The sequence below is a fragment of the Felis catus genome, chromosome B2 (assembly GCF_018350175.1).
Source record: "Felis catus isolate Fca126 chromosome B2, F.catus_Fca126_mat1.0, whole genome shotgun sequence".
NCBI lineage: Eukaryota > Metazoa > Chordata > Mammalia > Carnivora > Felidae > Felis > Felis catus.
Genome location: NC_058372.1, coordinates 150,390,152 through 150,408,634, shown reverse-complemented (window position 1 = coordinate 150,408,634; position 18,483 = coordinate 150,390,152). Strand labels below are relative to the sequence as shown.

Sequence of the window (18,483 nt, the reverse complement as noted above, 5' to 3'; positions counted from 1 at the left end):
TTTTTCTCCCAAGCGGGAGGGGATGTCAGAGATGACAAAACAGGCCCCGTGTGCCCTCAGCTCACACACACAACTGGAAAATCCCGACCGTGGAAAGGTTGGTGGGACCCGAGGCCTCCAGGGTGGGCCGCGTGGCCCCGGTGGGGCTCTCCCCTGGGGTCTCCAAAGGGCCAGCGCTGTGGCCAGACCTTGGCTGTCAGAAGGGCCACAGGCAGAGAGAACGACACAGAGCGCCTGCAGCTTGGGATGGGAGACGACCCTCCGGCTGGGCAACTGGGGGAGGCTGCCCGCTGCCCCCAGGGCTGCTGCCCGGGCCACACAGACAGGCCCGGCGGGGACGGCGCCCTGGGTCAGCTTGTGGCCTCAACACAGAGAAAGGTATTGAGCCCTCACCTTGCCCCAGAGCAGGGCAGCGGGTGTGCCCCTGATGCCGGACCCACACCCTCCGACAGAGGCCCCGAGCGTGACCCACCATGGACCGAGCCCCACTCGGCCCCACTGGGTGTGGCATGTCACACTGGGGACACGTCATCGGGGTCCACGGGGGAGAAGGACTTGACCGAAACACGAGGCCCCGAGGAGGCGGTGGCCGGGTTCCCTGGTCCTCCCCGACCCAGAGAGCAGACGGGTCACCTGCCCAGCCGTGCAGAGCTCGCCCTCCACCCCCCACACCCAGGCCTGCACCTGGCACCCGGGCTCCCCCATCCTGCTGGGACGAGCCGACCGAACTTCCGGGGGAACCCACTTCCCTCAACGTCGGCCGATTTAAATGTGCATCTACAAGGCACCTCCTCAGAAACATGCGGGCGTGCAGAGCGGCCGCCACCGGGGCGACAGCGCTACCCGGGCTCCTGCAGACCGCGGGGGACACGGGCCGTCCAGGACTCTGCCCCGCCAGAAGTGACCCCGGCCGGACGGGCTCACCTGCGTTCTCTGCAGACGCTGCCCCGCCCCAGGGGCTGGGGGGCTGGGGGGTGTGGCCATGTGGGGGGGCCAGGAGTCGTGCGCGGTGCGAGGCAAACCCGGGCCCAGCCCCAGGCATCGTCAGGCCCCCAGTGAAGCCTGAGAAGCCGGCCCTGCACCTTCCGGAAGCGGAGAGCTGGGGCCTGAGGAGCCTCGCCAGGACCCGCTGCACCCCGAGAAGCCCCTACGACCCCTTTCACACGAGGAGTCCACGGGCCCCCGGCTCCCACGCGCGGCCTCACGCACGCTCACGGCCCCGGCCCACGGCTGGGCTGTGAAGGCCAGCATTGTCCTCGTCGTATTCCACACGCGCGGGGGCTGACACGTCGGGGCCACCAGGGAACCCCAGATGGGTCTGGAGACGCTGGGTTCGCCCCGGGGCTGAACAAGGTTTTATCTCTACCCTCGAGGAGACCTCACTCCGAGCAGGGAGAGACACGCCAAGAAACACACGTGCCTCTGAAGACAGAGGCGCATCCTGGAGAGGAGGAGCGGGTACGGAGAGCGAGCGGTCAGGGGCTGGCGGACGCAGGGGTCTCTGCACATGAGGAACGGGGTCTGGGGGACGACCCATCACGTGAAGCAGAGGCATAGGCAAGACGTAGCAGGGCTGCTCTGGGCCATCTGGGGACGAGGGGTCAGGGACAAGAGTCTCCTGGAGGACATGGGAGCAGCAAGGGGACAGAGCTGCAAGACGGTGTAGGTGTCCGTGCGGGCGTGCGTGCCCACGGCTTTGTGTGTGACGTTTGCATGTCCACAGGAACCTCGGCGACTTGCCAGCGATATGAGAATCCCCCACGGGCACCTACGGGGGCAGACGGCTGTCTTCACTCCGTGAGAAGCCCGGCGTGAGGAGCATGACTGGGGCCGGTCAGGTGCCATTTTGGTGCCCGCCGTCGAGAGCCTGGGATGTGTCATCTGAGCCGGTGACACGGACGCAGGACACGCCCGCCCCACCGGCCTGTTGCAAGGACCGAGTGGACGTGAGGGACTTCCCAGGCAGCCGCGTGCAGGGACAGGCTCCCCTGCCACTGTCATTACCGCTCACGGGGGGGAAGAAGCCTCGGGAGGCGGTCAGCAGATAATTGCTCGCTGTCCCCAAACTTCCCGTTCATCACGCTTCCCAGCAGAGCCCTCTCGTGGGCACGGTGACTCCACTTGCGTGTCAAAAGCAGATCGTTCTGGGGCGCCTGGATGGCGCAGTCAGTTGAGTGTCTGACTCTTGATTTCAGCTCAGGTCATGGTTCTAGGATCGAGCCCCACGTCGTTCTCTGTGCTGACAGTTGGAGCCTGCTTGGGATCCTCTCTCTCCCTCTCTCTCTGCCCCTCCCCTACTCTCTCTCTCTCTCTCTCTCTCTCTCTCTCTCAAAATAAATAAACATTAAACAAAAAAAGGAGGTCACTCAGATGTCATGGAGCCTAATATGACATCGAGCAGACAGTCATGGTTACTGATTGTTAACTTAACCGGTCGTTTCCTGAGCTAATAAAGAGATAAAGAGAAACCTCTGATGGCAGGCCATTTCTTCACAGCACGAAATTTTTACTTACTTTGGTAAAAATACTTCCAGAAAAAGACCTGAGGGAAACACGCGAAATTAACATCGACGTGAAAGTCAGAAACAGTCTCTGCAAGTTCAAAGGTGGGGCAGAGTCACCCCCACCCCAGACCACGTCTGTGTTTGGGGGACGCCCTGCACGTGCACACGCTATTACGGGAGCCAGAGTACGAGGCTGCTGGCGGTGTGTAGGCCGCGTCACCTCGGCTGCTGTGCCACGATGCCATTTCGGGAATGAGTAGGTCCGTGCATCTGCTCATAAACCGAGAAAGTACCAAACTGTGGTCAAAAGTTATGAGGAGGGGCGCCTGGGTGGCGCAGTCGGTTAGGCGTCCGACTTCAGCCAGGTCACGATCTTGCGGTCCGAGAGTTCGAGCCCCGCGTCGGGCTCTGGGCTGATGGCTCAGAGCCTGGAGCCTGTTTCCGATTCTGTGTCTCCCTCTCTCTCTGCCCCTCGCCCATTCATGCTCTGTCTCTCTCTGTCCCAAAAATAAATAAACGTTGAAAAAAAAAATTAATAAAAAAAAAAAAAAGTTATGAGGAGCCCAGCCTGTGCCCCACCAGGTACAGGAGTCGTAAGGTGTCAGTTATGGGGGCCGCGAGGAGGGCTGGCACAGCGAGGGTGACCCTCCGCCGGGGCACGGGACACGCGAGCGTCCCGGAGCGGGTGAGTGGGGGGTGGTGGTAGCACCCAGGGCGGGCAGCACCGCGTGTTCCCAGAGGAACGCGGACTGAGGGGGACCCGGAGCAGAGGCACAGTGAGGACCAGGACTGACCAACAACACCACACACCCTCACGGCCCGGTTCAGGGTCAGTATCCACCGGGGCCACCCCAACCCTGTGGGGCTCACCCTCTCAACGAGGCTCGCGGATTGCTAGAACATTCCGAGTGAGGACGGTTATGTCCATGCAACTTGGCTTCTTACCGAACAGAACATCTGATAAACATTCACGTACACCTGTGCTGCCCTTGAGCAAACGACTTGGTCCCTCCTGACGTCCGTTTCTTCCACTGTTCACTTAAATGGGGTGAGTGAGGCGGCCTCCGTGGCTTGGTTTTTAGTTTTAAGATTCCATAATCCCAGTAACTCTTATCCATTATGGGGCACCCAGGTGGCTCGGTCAGTTAAGCATCTGACTCTTGATTTCGGCTCTTGATTTTGTGAGGTCGCGATCTCACGGTTCACGGATCCGAGCCCCCAGGTGGCTCGGTCAGTTAAGCGTCTGACTCTTGATTTCGGCTCAGGTCGCGATCTCACGGTTCACGGATCCGAGCCCCAAGTCGGGCTCTGTGCTGACAGCGTGGAGCCTGCTTGGGATTCTCTCTCTCCTTCTCTCTCTGCCCTTCCCCTGCTTGCTCCTCCTCTCAAAATCAGTAAGTAAACTGAAAAAAGAAACTCCTATCTAATACGCAAAGCATTTCCGAAAACGTGGCTTCTTCGTGAAACTTACCCATTAAGTTGAAGAAATCACAGAAATGGCACTAAGTCACCCCCCTGAGCTGCGGTGATGAACAGGTTTCTTCATTTCCCTGAGATTCAGTATTTCGTTTTCCCTTTTCCCTTAGTTTATAAAATGAGGGGGCTGGGCTACACGACACTTAGGGTCCCTTCCAGCCACAAAACTGAATGGTGCTCCTCATCTAAATCTATCCGTTTTCCCCTCTGTTCCCTGAACTTCTTCTCTGTTCTAACTAGTGGCCTACAGCTCAAAGAATACTGACTTCCTGTTTTGTGAAACAAAAGCATTCTTAGAGAAATTTCGTGTTCAGAAACCATCTCCTACTTCTTTTATATTCTATAAACTAATTTTGTATAATTCAAAGACAGTAAGTTACAAAACCTCTTATCTGGTAAAATTTGGTGATCGACTTTGATATCTTACTAGATAGAAATAAAACAGTGAGTAAAATGATTCGAGAAAGTAGTTGACGCTCAATTTTATATTGAGAGGGAAACTGAGTAATGCTTTTTTATTTTTATGTTTTTTACATTTATATATTTTTGAGAGACAGAGACAGAGCGTGAGCAGGGGAGGGGCAGAGAGAGAGGGAGACACAGAATCTGAAACAGGCTCCAGGCCCTGAGCTGTCAGCACAGAGCCCAACACGGGGCTTGAACTCACTAGCTGTGAGATCGTGACATGACCCGAAGTCGGACACTCAACCGACTGAGCCACCCAGGCGCCCCCTGAGTAATGTTTTCTTAACTAAAATACAGTTCTAGATTTTACTCACTAATGTGTAATGACTCACATAACAAGAGTGATGCTCCTCCTGCTGGATGAACCACCAGGAGACCGTGTCATTTATATTTATATTGCATTTCAATTAATAAAACTTCAGCCGTCAAACTGCACCTAAATTAATTGTTTTCTGGTTATTTATCTATTTGGTTTTTTTGTTGTTGTTGTTTGCTTCCTGTAGTTTGTTTTAGGAAAATAAGTAATGATACCGTCAGAATACCAATGAACATACGAGGGCAAAACTCTTTACGGATTTAATAAATACTCATGGAGTACGCAGCACGTGTACATTTTCAGACTAGGGTGCTGTATTTTCCTTTGCAGGAATGGTCCCTTCTAATGACTCCTACCACTGAATGCCCTAAAGCGTACTGACCACAGCACAGGGAACACACTCATTAGCACGGCAATCGTATTCTACGTACCCGACAGCACGAGTAATATTATGTTACCTCAGCACAAACTCATGAAAAAAAAAAAATAGAGGGAATTTTAACTAATAAAGAAACATCCAAGCAAAAGAGAAATCCGTGCCCAGTCTGGCCTCTTACAGGAAAAGACACAAGAGTTAAAGACAAACAGCTAATTTTCTAAAAATCTGGGAGTAACACACAAATCACCACTTGTGCTTTGTTAGCTAAATGTGCCTACTTCTATCGGAGAAGGTCATTAGTAAAAGTATCTGCTAAAAATAAAAGCTAGGGGTGCCTGGGTGGCTCAGTCGGTAAAGCGTCTGACTTCGGCTCAGGTCATGATCTGGCGGTTCACGGGTTCGAGCCCCGCGTCGGACTCTGTGCTGACAGCTGGGAGCCTGGAGCTGCTTTGGATTCTGTGTCTCCCTCTCTCTCTGCCCCTCCCCTGCTCTCTCTCTCTCTCTCTCTGTCTCTCTCTCTCTCTCAAGAATAAATAAATAAATAAAACAAACATTAAAAAAATGTTTTTAAATAAAAGCTAAATGCAAGTGAAGCTCGTCTTACATTCGAGATCTCAACAGCAGCGGCTGTCTGCAAACCCCACGGCCGTCTGCCATTTCCTTGTTGCACGTAATCAAATACTATTCTTAATACTGCGAAATACCGATTTGATCTGACTTTCTTCAGACCCTCAGAAAGAACATGCATCCAGACAACTGACACGAAACAAACAGAATCCAGTAATTTCACGCCCCACGTCCATAAATCAACTCAACGTCGTCTTTTTGTGTCCTGCCCATTTAGGCTGATTTAAATCAAATTATAGCATGGGGTAACTTATGTAAACTGGCATTTCCTGAAACATCATTTTCAGTCCCACGACACGGTGGAAGCCTGCATGGTTACTGTTGGTTAATTATAATCGACGGGTCACTTAAGGCCTGAAACTCTGGTAACAGCCCGTGAGGAGCGAGACACAAAAATGTGCTTCTCCCATGAGCTTATGTACTTACTGTCAAAACCTGAAACCTCTGACAATTCAGACTGCTTTTATAGAAAAATGCACACGTCCAGGGACATCGTTCAGAATAAATTGATACGTGTTCCTCAGGGAAAGCGTGGGCACAGCCACACCGCCCTTGCGTGGGAAGCTTCCAAGATCCAGCAGTCAACCCGAAACATGCCGTGTTTGGTCCAGTTCCCACGCGCTCATCGTGTGCTTCCGAAGAAAATCTAATGAGATAACTTCTGGAAATACAGTGACAAGATTGAACAAAACTAACTCCCCATTTCGGAAGTTCCTAAGAGAAGTACGCATCTTTATACACAAGGTAGAACGTTTCCCAATCGTTTCTGAGGCAATAATTTTCAAATTTGGTAAACATGTTTTAGATTTCCCTGCCATTTGTGCACACGTATCTGATGGTCAAACCTTTGGATTCTTCCCTTTCTCACCTCAGCCCCAGGGAAGCCGCCGCCAGGAGGGATGAGGGCCCCGTCCCGGGCAGTAACACGTGGGGCTGGGGACAGCGATGGGAACATCAGGGACAGAAGCCACACAAGAACACATCAGACCGACTCCACCCCTAACCCTCCTCTGGAGCCTGCACGGCTCATCCCGCTTGTTGCCTCTCAGGCTGTAAATCGGTGACCGTTCCTGTCACAGAGAGCGTGTCTTGGGGCCTCCAGGTGGTGGGAACGTACCAAGACTCAGGGCCTCCCCTCAAGAGTCCTTCCAGAAGGGGTGTGTAAGGACGCAGGTCGCGGGAGAGAATCAAAGTACTCTTAGTATCCTGAACTTAAAGAAATCTGAGGGGTTTGTTTTGGTTTTTTCGTAAATGGACATTAAAACGCACTCAGAAAAAAAAAAAAACACTTCCAAGCACAGGCCACAGAGCTGTGATCTCAGGCTGCCTTTGTGAACGTTTATGATTTTTTCACTGGAGGCTGATCACAGAATATTCACGTTATTACTGAGTCTGTGGACCCTCAGCAGATGAATACTTTAAACCCAGAAGGACATTTTCTTTCAGTATTTTTTTTTTAAAAAAAGCAACATCTGAAAAGGCCCGAGGAAGCACACACGCAAACAACTAAGCACGAACGAAGATTACAGACAGAATCTGCTTTCACAAAACCTGTAAACGCCGCTAACCAGATGCCAGGCAACCCACCTCCTCCCCACAAATGTCAGGACAGTCGGCTTTAACACGTAAAAGTCGGTCAAACACTCCTTCGTAGCAAATGCAATCCACACAGCTTTCAGGATTTGGAACTAAATTAGCCAAGGGTTTGGTCATCTCTGAAATTTGGTCAAAAACAAATACTTGTTATCAATTATTGCTATATTTATACCAGAAGCTATAGTTTGTTTGGCATATGCAGAGAAACCGTTTAAAGAACTTAGGAAATTTAATAAAACCACCAAAATCTGAACTACATTTTGGCGGTCAGGTCACAAGAATTATTTGCATGACTCACTGGAAACTGAGGGAAAAGATGGGCTCTACACACTGAACTTCCAGAAAGAGAAACCACTTCCTACGCCTATTAAATCCCTCCTCACAAAGCAACGTCGGGCCCCTTTTTACCTGAATTCTTATTGGTTTTGTTCTGCCGACTTTTAACTTGCTCAGTCCAAAGCGTGGGGTAACGGGACGCAATATCTAATAAAACAAAACAAAACGATGATTATTTTTAATCATCATGAAAACACAGTCTCTCAATTAAAGACCTCAGTGGGGAGCCTAAAAGCTGCAAAGTCAGTGGGCTAAATAAATGCATATTCCACACTTTTAAAGATACTGTTAAACTGATTACATATTTGAGACTAAAGGAAAGAATAATATACGTGTATAACATGTTAGTATATGTTTTTTTTTCTTTCTTCTTCCAAAAGCAGAAGTAAAATTTCTGTGGATCCAGAGTGGCTCCACTTGAGAGGAGTGGGGTTCAGGGAAAAGCCCGGATGTACAGAAACATGTCCTCGCGCCCTAAAGATTCACAGTAACACACGAGGTTTCGCTCAGGAAAGATTCATCACAGACTACGCTATGCAAAATGCAACTGTGCGTAAAACACTTCAGGAACACTTCGTTTTCAGCAGTACTGTGTCACAAGCCACCGAGTATTCGCCGTGTGGGTCAGTCACACCGCGGGCCCGAGAACACATGGGAGAGGCTGCCTCGGTCCCGGCCGCCCTTGGCCACGATCAGCCCGGAACCTCAGACGAGTTCTCGTCTGCGAAACGGCATCTGAGGACTCGGTGGGCTAAAGACACCGTGTAGCCCGTGCCGTGAAGACATCGTTACCGCTGTTGCTGTTACCTGCGCACCCTCACTCCTTTGACCTGACAATTTGTGACACTTTGGCAAGTCCCTCAGACGATCTGTTAAAGGCTAAGAATGGGAAAATCCGTCTTTGTCGTGACTACAAAATTCAAAACACCTTAGAAACATCCTCACGTGCGTGACCTTACACAGCTTGCCTCCCGTGCCGCATCGTGGCCAGCACGAGTTGCGAAAGACACAAAGTCCGAGGGGGGGGGAAAAAGAGAGACTTTTGCATCGTACTGTATGTATGCCATGGCCACATCCACAAGCCATGCCCCGAAGCCACCGGGAAAGACAGCAGGTGTCATAAAGTTGGAAGTGGCCAAATCCAGTCCACTCTGAGAGGACTCCCGGCAGGTAACCTGCCTGCACGTCCCAGGCCCGTCCGTGGCTGCCCCAGCGCGTCCGCAGTCCTCCCCCATAGGACCCTCTTTCGGGCTGGGCTCACCTCCCCCAGCAGGACCCTGTTTTAGGCCGGGCTCACCTTCTTCGTCTCCTTGAGGCTGAGTCTCCAGCGCCGGGGCCGAGGCATCATCTGAATTCAGAACGGAAAAGATTTGCAAGGAGACTACAATTATGAGAGTAAGTTCAGTAAGTGCGTATACGGGATGGAAGCTGAGGGCTCGCATGCACCCCACACACCAGCCAAACCACCACCCCCCCCCACCCCGGGGCACACAGGGACGCGGGGCCCGGCAGGAGCCCGACCGAGACGGCACAGGGTGCCTGGGCGAGCAGCCACCTGACGGCTGCTGCAGGCTGCAAACCGGGCCCCGGGGGGAAGTGCTGGGATTCCCGTCCCTCGGAGCCAGAGTGGCTCAGGGCCCGTGAGGGAGAGACAAATGACCTAAGCAAGGGGCCACGGCAGTGGGAATGGGGGCTCACGTCAACAAAATCGGTGGGTTGGGGTGACCGGAGACAGAAGAGAGCTGGGGGGCGGACTGGGGTGGCTGGGGGAGCCCAATATCCCTGCTCTGCCCCCCCACCCCGTTTTGCCAGGGCAGGTATCTAAGGATCAGGCCCTGACTTGCTGCCCTGTGCACCCCTGCACTACCAGCCCCTCTGTCACCCCTGCAGGAGCTGGGGAGCAAGAGTCAACATCACAGAGCAGGACACGGGTGTGGGTGACGGAGCTGCTCTAACGCCATTTCTCTAGAGGCTGAGGCTGCAGTGGATGATCTTTAATTAGCAGAAAGACCATGGTTCCCTGGAACGGCGTCAGGTTCTAGAGAGTTCCGAGCCATGGTGGGATGGCATGGAGGATGAGCTACGGGAAGTCTGCCCCCGGTAAGCGGGGCCCCCGTCAGGGACACAATCACAAGGCACTTTGTGGGGCTGTTTCTCGCTCGAGCTCGCTCATGTGAGCTCGTTATATAATAATTTGAGGATTAAAATACAATAAACAGTGTGGGAGATAAGGGCCAGCCACGAGGCTTATCTGTGATTCATGACTTTCCCAGATGTCTGGGGAATAAAAATGAAGTTTCTCATAAGTTCTTTTTGGGGGCAAACCAAAAGGCTTTTTCACAAAACTTCAACACTGAACAATCTTTTGAAAAAAGGCTTGCTCTCTGTCAGAACGCTGACAAAATGTAATGTCGCCTGTTCGAGAAACTCAAGTTCTAACACTGGAACAGCAACTGTGAACCGTTGAAGATCGTGTAATCCCTTCCAGAAACTACGATGAAACGGGGAGCATATCTACAGCAACCACACACGTTATGAGTGCTGTACATTTTCACCGAGGCCTGGACACATCACCTCTGTGGGGCCACCGGCCCATTCCCCAAATCACTGGCAGCCTGAAAACTCAGACTGGCCCACTCACGGCGACCCAGTGACCACCCGTAGGCCTTCCCTCACCCCCCACCAACGCCAGGGGCCCTTCCTGTCAGCGTGACCCTGCTCACATCACTGGCCATGCTCTGGTCCCTTGTAGACTTCTGTCCCAACATAACAAACACGTGGGCACCTACTGAACTCGGCCTTGAGAAAATGAAACAAAACCACGGGCAGCTGTGGGCTTTTTATTTTTCCCACTAGAGTGTGTAACGTCTCGTTTTTATCCATAAGCCAGTTCTGTTGCTTAATCTCAGGTATTTTCTCTTGTCGTGTGCACGTCCAGAGATCAAGAGGCTTCAGGAGAAGGAATGTATTCCTGCCCTACATGAACTTCTGTGCCCACGTACCAATTCCCTAAGGATTTTTGTTTCACTTTTACAGGGGATTCAACGTGCGTTGCAAGGAACAGGTTTAGGAAACACCTTCTGAAATAGCGCTTCCTTTCCTTTCCTCCTCCCCTGAGCACCGGATTGATTTTCGCAATCATAAATACTGCCCCTTCCTGTTCTCTAAAAAATACTGATATGCCCACCTCAGAATCTTACAGACTCAAATCCAAGCCATTCATCTAACATTCTAGGCGACTTTATCCCTAGATAGATATCCCTATCCTTTAAACTCTCGCTCCAGCCAGTGTTCTATGCCTGCCCATCAGTCTCTCCCCTATTTCCCTCAACTACGAGGTTCTTCTGTTCTACGTTATGCCTGTCCCCTCTCCCACCCCCTCTGTGGCCACCAGCACCTCCCCTTTCATGAGACCCCTCGTGTGCCAATCGGTGCCTGTCCCAAGCGTGCACCCGAGGTGCCCCCAGCTCTACCATCCCGCCAGGGCAGCCACGGTGCCCACCGTAGTCTCAGGACACACTGAAGGCAACGTACTTGACTGGAACTCAGCTCTATCCGGCTTTATGCCCCTTTCTTTATCACCGGTTCCTATACTATAACCTACATCAGAAAAAAAGAGTTGCCTACAATGTTGGTACTAAAACCTTTTCTTTTTTTCAATTTTGTCTTGAAAATGACTTCTGACTTTAAAGGTCGATGTAACACAAAGAGAAAAAAAAAGTGTCACTGGGTCTAAAGGATGATGGCTGTGGGAAGGCTGAAGGTGGGGCTCCTGCAAGGTCACGGTGGGCGCGCTGTAGTTTGCGCAAGACGAACCCGGCTGCTACGGAAATGGCTCGCTGCTCTACCTGGCTCTTGTCGCTACCGGTCCCAGGGGAGGCGACTGTCACAATGGGGAGAAGCATTCCTCTTTCTCAGGAGGAAGAGTTGAGACCTCTTTCTCGGTGGCCCTTAGCATTACACTCCCGAATTACACGGGGAACCCAAACACCACGCATGAGCCTCTCCCCAGGCAGAGACTGTGGCACCGAGCAGCATGGACAGGTGGCCCCGACACAAGCCACGTCGGAAGGGTCCTCCCGGGGGCATATGTGGGTTACATGCCCCGCACCTACAGGACCCTGGAGGTCCAAAGGCAGGAATGACACAGTGCGTTGAGTGAATATGTAATGAACCGTGTCAGCTCTCGTATCGTTTAGTCCATATTTAAATTTTAACTTGAGGAGCTATTTTAGGGCATAGACTGAATTAGCTTTAATATACTATCATCATCAAAATTTATTTTAAGATAGTTACCTGTTTTTCCTGTGCCTTCCCGTTGGGGTAGCTTTTCATTTATGGAACCTAAGGGGGGAAAGAAGGAAGAAATTATCGTTGGCTCCCAAGTGCCCATCCACAGTTGTTACACAATGCTTCCTTCCACTTCCAATGGTTCACCGTGCTTGTCACTTTCTCATTAGGCTGCACAAGCCACCTAGTACCCAGAGGTGACCACGTCATCTGCCGTCACAAGCCCTAAGCCAATAAACCAAAGATTATTTCCTACTCCTGTTGCTAACTAGTCGGCCACGTACCTGAGACCCGCACTCTTCAATATACAACACGTCAGTCTCTTCACTTAAAAGACGTCACCATCCCCTTCATATCACCACGTTGGGGCAGCGGAATGAATTAGAATTAAAAAGGAAACATTTTTAAAGCAATAAAAGTTATGCAACCGAAGATACTTGAAACCCTGGTTTCGGCTGGATTTCGTTCCATAGGAAAGAAAGTTGAGGAGCCATCTTAGATTGTAGAAGAATGCAGGAAAATTCAGAGCTGACCGAGTAATTCGTGGAGTGTTTGTGATGTCGCTGATACACCGAGAGATCCGTGAGAGAGATGGGTGGCCCTGTGCTCTCTTCCTGGTAGCTTGAAACAGCACAAGCACTGACTTCCTCCCGCACCATTACAATGCCCTCCCCCAAAGGAATAAAACAAAAAACCGTGCTCAGGACGAATTTGGAGTCTACCTGCTGATGGGGTGAGGACAGTCGGTGCAGGACTCACTGAGGACTGCTAGAGTCACAGGCTGGGCTGCGTACCTAGTGCGGACATCACAGACACAGACGCGAGACCCATCGCTTGTCTTACGATCTTGAATGTGACCTTGACGTACAAACCATCACTTATACTAAAGATGTAAACCGTACGGTATTTTGAGACTATTTACCCTGTCTCTTGGGCCATAACGGTAACATAGTAGGAGACGTCCAAGCAGGTCATCATAGGAAAGGATCTCACGGGACAGGCGTTAACACAACCTCGCAGATACCGTTGGTTCCCTGGAAGCTGGACGGAAGTCAGCAGGTTTACCGCAAGGGACAACGGGCGGTCACGATCAGCACTTCTCGAGCACCGCCAGCCTCGGGGAAGCCCGCTGGGTCTGCTGCAAGTGCGCCCCGTCGGCCCCCAGCTCCGGAGGAGACACGCTTCTTCCTCCAGCCCTGATTCTGTGAAATAACTGAGTCGTGTGCATTTGGAAGCTTTGCTCTCCAGGCGACAGAAAGGACCTCGTTCTCCGTTAGGACGTCAGAACTGCTTACGGACGACCACGCCGGGTTACCGCCCTCCCGCCATTTGGGGAAAAGGTACATGGTTTCCAGGCTTCAAAACACAGGATTCTGCTTTTGGCAAGACTCCCCGGGACATAAAAGGGGCCCACGGCGTGGCCTCATCCTCAAGCCTTTGGGGCCTGCCTTTCTTAGATTGCTCAAGGAGCTTAACTGTCTTTCCTCCTCAGCTTACTGTTATCATGTGTTTCTGCAGTGAGTCAAAATATGTTTTCTACTTTTGCCTGAAAATGGTAGTATTCCAGTAATATTTCCGAATATTTAGGCGTTAACATCTTGAGCTACATGTAAACATCCTCCGTAATAATCCGACGCCCCGCACGAGAGGGCTTCTCCACGGCATTGAGGACAGTATTTTGTAACGCAACCATCGAGGACCATAAGCTGTGGATTCACAGTCGGCTGAGAGGCCTCGGGAAAGGTCTCCCTCCGCCCGCAGGCCTGCTTTCTCCCAGACCAACCTCTGCCAGGCTTGCTCACCAGCCCCTGCACCAGTCCACGCAAAGATAATTCCATCCTGTTCTCGGTACGTAAGAAATGATTTTAAAGCACAGTCCAGTGTCGCTGCTGGCCTGCCCCATGGTTCAAGGATTCTGCAACAGAAGAATCCGAAGAGGTCCCAATCACCGCACTTTCCGAATGCCTCTGGACAAAAATCTCCCCAAGCTTCACCTCCTTCCCTGACATCCCGTCCCCAAGGGTGCGGAAAACGGCCAAGCACCGCTCTCCACGCAGCAACACCGCTATGCTGAGTCCAATCCACGAAGCCAGAACCAGAAAGCAGCTCTTATCTGTCATTACAGCTCTCCAGAGATAAGGACTTGCTGGAGAATTCCCGAGGGCGTGGGACCGACGAAACTCTAGGACGTGGGTGCAGAAAGGGGTTTTGAAACGGGGGGCTCGGAGAGAGCGAACAGCTTCCTAAACCACGAGCTGCTCGGCTGAACCTTCGAGGCCTGATCACTGCTCACGGTCACAAAGACTGCCCTCACATTCACGTTCCAGAGGACACAGTTGAGTTCCCTCCGTTCGTGCGATCTCATCCCCTTTCAATGCTATTTTGCTTTTTCTCTTACTGTTCAGTTTTGTTGGGAGATCACTGGCATACGGCACCATATCGATCCAAGGCACACATCACAAGGACGGGGCTTACCTGCACGGTGGACTGAACAGCAAGGTAAGTTTGACATCGTCGTTTCCTACAGATACAAATCATCTGATGCTATTTGAAAAGAGGTGGCTCTCTTTCTCTCCTCCCTGTGCCCCCCCCTCAAAATAAATAGATACACTTAAAAAGATATTTTAAAAGAGGTGGCTTTTTCCGCAACCAGGGTACGCGTCACTGGTGGAGGAGACCACAAAAACGATGCAGGGAGCACGATATCTATGGCGTAAGGGGAACAATGTGAGGCCCGTCATTCTGGGCGCCCGGTTCCAATGCAGCTGCCCTCGGGAGTACCGACCCGTTGCCAGAGCGGCCCTGATGGAGGGTGCCGTGTTCTGCTGAGAGCGGGTGCCCTCAGCAAACTCCTTCCCCAGCGCCAACCGCTCCTTAGAAACAGCGAAGGAGGCGGGGTCTGGGTGCACGGCTCCGGCGGAAGGGAGAGGTTCCCGAGGTCAGCCCGCGGCGGGCCAGCTCGTGTCCAGCAGGCAGGGCGCGGGGCTCCTTCAGGGCCCAGGTGAACAAGCCACGCTGATTTATCCCTCTCTGGAAACCGCACACCCAGGGACAGATTCACAACATCAGAAGCAGAGAGCGAGAGAGAGAGAATGGGAAAAAGCAAGAGGGAAAAGGAGCAGAGGAAGGGCAGGCTCCGCTCCTCCTGTACTTTGCGGACACGCATCTCGGCGCGGACACCCGCTCACCCATCTCTGCCGTGAGTCTGAGAATCCAGCCGATGCCGAGCTCTCTCGAAGCAGAGGCCCTGCGCCCAGAGACGGGCCCCTGCGTCCCACCAGCCCCTCCTCCGTCCGGCGAAAACCAGCGGGCTTTGCTCAGGGGCTGCCCGGCTGCTTCTGCCCTCCCGCCCCGAACGGACACCGCGCGGTGCAGGCAGGAGGCGGAACCCGGGCCAGAGAACAACCCTGCCAGCTGCCGGCCCCGCCACCCGCTCAGGCGGCTTCCCCGTCCCGACCTCGGCTCCCTCATCCGCAACATGGGCAGCGTCGAGGGCCACCCCCCGCCCCCTCCCGGTTGAACGAAGACGGGACACAAACAGGCGACAGGCACACGGGGACCGCTCGCTCCGTCGCCTGCCTGGTGCCCGGTGCCCACGCCACTGGGGCCTCCGTCTTCACGCAGGAGGCTTTCATCTGCGGAGGGTGACACGGCCCGTGCGCCCCAGAGGGCCCCGCGGCCTCCACTCAGAGCAGGTGGTCGGGCCGGGCACGCTCTCGTGTGTTGCTAGACAGACAACAGGAGAGACGCAGCCCTGAAAGGTTTCGTCTACTTTGGGGAGACAAGGGCTAACTGGAAATTACTGGAATAAAGTACACGGCAGTCATGTGCACGGCTAATCAACACAGTTCCTGCCGTGTGCTGCTAGTTGCTCTAAGTACGCGACACGCAAAGTCACTTAACGCTGACAAGAGCCCTATAAAGTGGGTCTCATCGTGATGCCATTATACAGATGAGGAGACTGAGATCTGGGCGGGTGTCTCACGGGCCCGAGTCACGTAGCAGCATCCATGTGTGCGCCGTGAGCCCTGGGGGGGCTGAGTGGAGGCAGGAAGGGGTGAACAGGCCCTGGCAGAGGAGGCAGTGGGGGGTGGGGGGGTGAGAGGCGGGCTGGCGGTGAGTGGGGACACGGCGTGTCCCAGGGGACGCCTGGGTCCTCGAGTGCACCCCGCAGGCTCCTGGTCCCCATCACTCTGTGCACGTCCCCCAGGCAGGGACTCTCCTGTCACCTCGGCCTCCACAGAGCCTAGTGGAAGAGCCTGGGTTAAGAGGCAGCCTGTATGGGACCTGTGAGGGCAGACGAAACCCTGCCGGCTCCAGACCTCCTGCCCTCAGACCCGCTGACCTGGCGCTGACCGGGCCGGGGGCGGAGAGTGGGGGCAGGGAGGCCGTGCGTCAGATGCAGGGGGTGCCGAGGCCCAGGACGGAAACCCACACTGGCATCAGAGCTCAGAAACCCGCCAGCCCCACATCGCGCTTCCGTCAAAGGTCCGCCCTACAGAGGGCGCCAGGCGTAGACACGTGGTTGAGCCAAGGTGCAGGGGCGGGGGGGGGGGGGGACCGCCTGCCCCCAACTGTTAGTAAACCCGTAGAGCAGGGCCCCTGCCCGCGTTCCCTCCTCGGGTCGCTGGGACACCCGACCCCATTAACGCCAGCGTCAGGGCTGAGACACTGGACGGTCCAGAGACAACATGACCTTCGCGATCGTTCCATGAGTTTGCAGAGCACTGGCAGGCAGCCCCCAGGCCCGCGTGCTGCCCTCCCAGGCAGGACCCCGTGCCGATCAGTGTGTTCCTGGCTCCCGCCCCACAGGACCTGCTTCGGGGAGCGTGGCTGCTCGTCCTCACGGCAGTGGCTGACCCGCTTTAAAACCAGCCCCACTAGGACGCTGCCTGGGTGTCAGCAGATGGGGCAGGAGCCGCTTAGCGAATCCCTCATCTTTCCTGGATGTAAGACTAGATGTCATACACCCACTGCGCGCAGAACGAAACAGCGGGAAGGACCGCCTGACACGAGACGGCGATGGTTTTCCATACACGACTTCAACGACCACAGACTTTTGGTACGTGCCTGAGGAACCAGGCTTTAGAGTAACTGCAAGAGAAACGCAGAGCTTTCTGCATTTTTTTTTTTTTTGCTTTTTTTTTTGCTTTCTGCATTTTTGGCCCCTGCCTCAGTTTGCCCTTCCTATGGACTTCCAGGTCCCATGGGTGACCGGGAGTGCGATGTTCACAATCAGGGCTCGCTTCCAACGGGCGAAGGTGACTCGCTCCCCCCGGATCTTCCCGGGTTTCCTTGCAGGTGACACCGCACCACCTGGAGTACGACGCGGCCCTGAACCCCACCGGCCCCCGAGAGGGCGGCGAGCGCTAACCTAACGCAGGTTTTCGTGAGGCTGGGCCCCTGGGGAGGCCAGCAAGGGAGCCCCTCTGTCTGCAGCAGCCGCCCCCGGGCCCAGGACGGAGACGCCTGCGGGCCTCGGTCCCGGTGGACAGCAAGGGGGGGGGGGGGGCTGTGCAGGAGCCGTGACGAGAGTGAGCCCTGTCCCCTCCAGGCTGACGGAGCCACGAGTCTTTTCTGAGCGCCTCAGATGCGGAAAGGGTCTGGTCCGCCACACTCCCCGTCCCCACAACCTTGGGCAAGGACAGGTCGAGCGGCCCCTGACCAGCCCCCACCCCCACCAGCCATCCTTTAAGGTTGGGCCGTGCCCAGCAGGTGGGGGTGGCCCGGGGACAGTGCTGGGCAGACAGAAAGCAGAAATGAGCTGCATTTGGGGCCCTGCGCCCCGTCCCCCGGCACAACACGAACCCCTGCGCCCCGTCCCCCCGCACAACACGAACCCGATGGCCCAGGAGAGCAGCATCGGCCACCCTGGGCTACGAGGGCCCCTCTGGGCCATAGCCATGCCAGTCGGTGGTCACTGGTGGCCAGAGGGCCAGATGACAGCTCCGAGCCTCCCTGGGACTCGCCCCGCGGGACGGAGTGCAGGTGGCGCTGGGGTGGCCTTCCTGGGCCTCGTCTCCTGTGCGGCGAGGCCGGTCCAGACTCCCGCGTGTAGGAGCGTCAGAGACCAGGAACGCTCTGAATGTGCCGTCTGCCGGGCTGAGCGCCGACGGTCCCGCAGCTGAGAGCTTCCTTCTCTGCGACGGCAGAGGAGGGGTATGTAAGTCTTTCTTCACGCAGCCCGAGAGAATCCTTCTGGATTTGTCTTCCGTTGGCGTCCATGTAATGCCTGTGATGTCTGTTTCCTATGCCTCCGTGTATGCTTTGGAGTCTCAATTTCACGCACGTCGGCGGGTACGTCGCTGGCACAGAGCCCAGCGGCATCGTGGACGGCTTCCCGGCACGAGAGCTCGGCTGCCGCACACACAGGTGCCATAAAAATAAGTTCTACTTGTTCAAAAAAATTCAAAAGAAAACACACATCCTTGTTTGTTTTTGCACAGAATGTCTCTGGAAGGACACAGCCACTGGGGGTGGAACGCAGACCTCGG

General features: G+C 54.3%; 1 protein-coding gene across 5 annotated transcripts in view; it reads right to left on the bottom strand.

Moving 5' to 3' along the window:
- The window catches only part of SMOC2 (SPARC related modular calcium binding 2), a 167,956-nt gene that overhangs the window by 81,587 nt on the left and 67,886 nt on the right, over nucleotides 1-18,483 (bottom strand). For 2 of the 5 annotated variants that reach the window (XM_023254609.2, XM_023254610.2), the window contains exons 5-7: nucleotides 11,996-12,043; nucleotides 8,997-9,080; nucleotides 7,772-7,846 (exon numbers count right to left, since the gene is read on the bottom strand). The exons of 1 other annotated variant lie outside the window; for it this stretch is intronic. In XM_023254609.2, the coding sequence (XP_023110377.1) occupies nucleotides 7,772-7,846; nucleotides 8,997-9,080; nucleotides 11,996-12,043 (207 nt within the window). The remainder of the gene's footprint in view (nucleotides 1-7,771; nucleotides 7,847-8,996; nucleotides 9,081-11,995; nucleotides 12,044-18,483) is intronic. 2 more of the 5 variants (XM_023254611.2, XM_023254612.2) reach the window with 1 other exon arrangement.